The sequence below is a fragment of the Myxine glutinosa genome, chromosome 3 (genome assembly GCF_964187855.1).
Source record: "Myxine glutinosa chromosome 3, kmMyxGlut1.1, whole genome shotgun sequence".
Classification (NCBI taxonomy): domain Eukaryota; kingdom Metazoa; phylum Chordata; class Myxini; order Myxiniformes; family Myxinidae; genus Myxine; species Myxine glutinosa.
The window spans coordinates 185,505,546-185,508,279 of NC_136263.1; the positions used below are offsets into that span (position 1 = coordinate 185,505,546).

Genomic DNA, 2,734 nt, shown 5'->3' on the forward strand with positions numbered 1-2,734 from the left:
ATCCAAAATGTCTTACATTTGAATCTTTACACCGGTTTAAATTGTGACTTGATGAACATGGTATGTCCTCCATGGGGCTTAGACGTAAGTAAAAAATAAAGGAAAATTATTTTATTAAAAATATGTTCTCGTGGTTTGATAAAGGGGGAAAAGCAATTGGCAGGTAAGAGCGTACCAGTTAGATTTGCTTTTCCTTGTGAACAGGAAACTCTATATGAAACACGAAAACCGTATTGTGCTGCCGAGATCAATGAGTGAAAAGCTCATGCGGTTTCTTGCAATCTTTCGTACCTCTTCGGGCGCCATTCCGTTGCTCTTCTTTCCCCCCCTTCTACCCAAGGTGATCTTCTTCCAACACAAACCTCCAGAAAACGTTACAATTGTTTATTCCCAATCATTGTAGAAGTTTGAGTGCATCACACCGAGCACGATCGACGCCTGTGCCCCAGCGGCTTCGGCCGCATAGGACGTTGAGCGGTCGCCACCGCGGCGTTTGCGGCAGTAGCCGTACCTGTCGCCACGGCACCGGGTAGACGGAAATGACGTGTGCAGCGAGAACTCGCGGTCTCTGACAGACGTCGCAACCCATGACGGAACGTCCCGCTGGACAGACTGTAGACCAGGCAGTTGCAGAAACTGTTGCTGGTGGCGAGCCAGGTGGTGACGAAGGAGATGAGTGAACTTTCAGCCACACGCGCACTCTCCAAAAGAAAGTAGGTGATGTACGGTAACCACAGGAGGTAAAAAACACCGGTGATACGGAAGAGCACGAGGGCATAATGCCTGCTTTCGGCCGAGGGCACGGGCATGGCATAAGCTGCCGCCATCGCCGCCGCTGTGGTTGCCTCCTGCGAAGTGTCAGTGTCCTGGCTGGGAAAGCGCGCCCGCCTTTCATTGATCTCACGAGTATGTTGCCGGCAAACCCGGAAAATGTGAAAATAGGCGAAGCAGACCGCAAGAGCCGCAGGTGCATATACCGCGGCCACAAGGAAAGCGCTGAAGGGGGCATGCGTCTGCCATGCCTGAGCGCACCACTGGAACACGTCCCCGTGGTATCCGGGCTTTCCCCAGCCTAGAAAGCAAGGTGCAAAGACAGCGCAGGAATACAACCAGATGGCAATGATCGAGACACGCAGGCGGCACGGCGTGACAAGCTGGTTATATGACAGTGGGTGCCTGATTGCGACATAGCGATCGAGTCCGATCCCTGCTAGACAAGCCATGGAGACGCTCTTGAGAACACATATGGCATAGCCGAAGACTTGGCAAGCGAGTGCCTCGTGCAGGTCGACTAAAGGAACACGGAAAAGGGAAAGTGCCGGCAAGACACAACTGGCCCCCACGGCTAGGTCTGCATAAGCCATTGTTTGGACGAAGTAGCTCGTATTGCGATGGTGAAGCAAGGAGATGCAATGGAACACTGCAATGACCGTCAGGTTCCCAACAACAATCAGTGCCGTTAATATACCGATGACGATCGCTTCGAGTACGCACACGTCACGAACACCTGCGGCACGCAGGCCCAAAGGGCAGGAGAATGGCAGGATTGTTCCATTCCGTCCATCCTCTGCTTCCGTCCATGGCATGGCGGTCGATAGGTTCATGGCAGCCGAGATGTGGGCATCGAGGTTCATCAGTGGACCTTGGAATGCAAGCGATAGGTCCACAGCCGGTCTTGACCTGAAGCCTACCATCAGTTTGGATTGCAGAGGGAACCGACAGACTGAGAGCGCATGCCGTTGCAAGGATGACCAAGGACAATCGAGTTTTAGAAGTAAACGATAGGAGGGCGGTTAGAACAAAATGGATACCACCATAAAACTTGCTTTAAAAATGGAATCTCCAAGAGGACTTGAAGGAAGCCGTGCTCCGATAACCGTAGAAGCATCCGCCAGCCGTGACTAAAAATCACGGGAAAGTAGTTCACACCTGGGAGTACCTTTGTAGGTGGCGATGATACTTCTTGATAAAGTACCACGCACGCGCAGGGTTGGTTCAAGCAAACACTGTGCTGCTCAAGTTTCCTCTTGGTTAGCTCTTTTCCTTTTCACTTCAAATAGCCATGAATCCAGCAACGCGGTCTTCCGGTGCCGAGTGGGCCAGGCACAACCTGCGAGGTGGTCGCGCATTGCTGGGCACGTGGCTTCCGTCGCAGTGGCGGTTTCCATGTTGAAAACGGCGTCCCTGCATCCCTGCGGAGAACCAGGCAAAAGTTACATGGTGAAAATGACACAGGGCATCAAGTTCTGCTTCCTGACGCGTATTCATGATAATGTACAAGGCATGCAAAATGGCGACATTGTAAACAGGTCTGAGGATCTAGAAGAGGTGGTGTCAGTCAGGTGCTTCCTCCAAGAGTTAGAGGTAAGTACACGAGGTGGAAATTTGAAAAATTATCTGGCGCTTGCATGGTTACCTAATGTTTTACAATCACTAAATTAACTTTTTACAGAAGTTATTGGTCACGTGCTTGGTTTGCCAAATTTTAAGCTCAATTGCAGTCGCTGACACAGTGAAATGAAATCAAGAGAGCGGAAAGACTATCGCTTCTACAGAAGTAGGGGAATATGAGGAGTGTGCGGAGGATGCATGGAAGGGAGAGAGAGAAGCTGGAAAAAAGGGAGGGACACTAGAGAGTGGGTGGATGCGAGAATCGGCATCGTGAGCTGGAGGGCTGAAGAGTGTGAGGACGACGAAAAGAACTGTGAAGATGGAGTGCGGAAGACTGGATGGA

At 51.1% G+C, this 2,734-nt stretch overlaps 1 protein-coding gene across 1 annotated transcript; it reads right to left on the reverse strand.

The window, feature by feature from the left end:
• Nucleotides 1-416: 416 nt before the first annotated feature.
• On the reverse strand, nt 417-1,694 carry LOC137417139 (G-protein coupled receptor 52-like). The gene has a single exon (XM_068102922.2). It carries the CDS (start codon nt 1,692-1,694, stop codon nt 417-419), a length of 1,278 nt encoding a protein of 425 aa, XP_067959023.1.
• Nucleotides 1,695-2,734: the final 1,040 nt, after the last annotated feature.

What these genes read in the sequence shown, in the direction of transcription:
- LOC137417139 (XM_068102922.2), bottom strand. Translation starts at nt 1,694, where the DNA reads ATGGTAGGCTTCAGGTCAAGACCGGCTGTGGACCTATCGCTTGCATTC.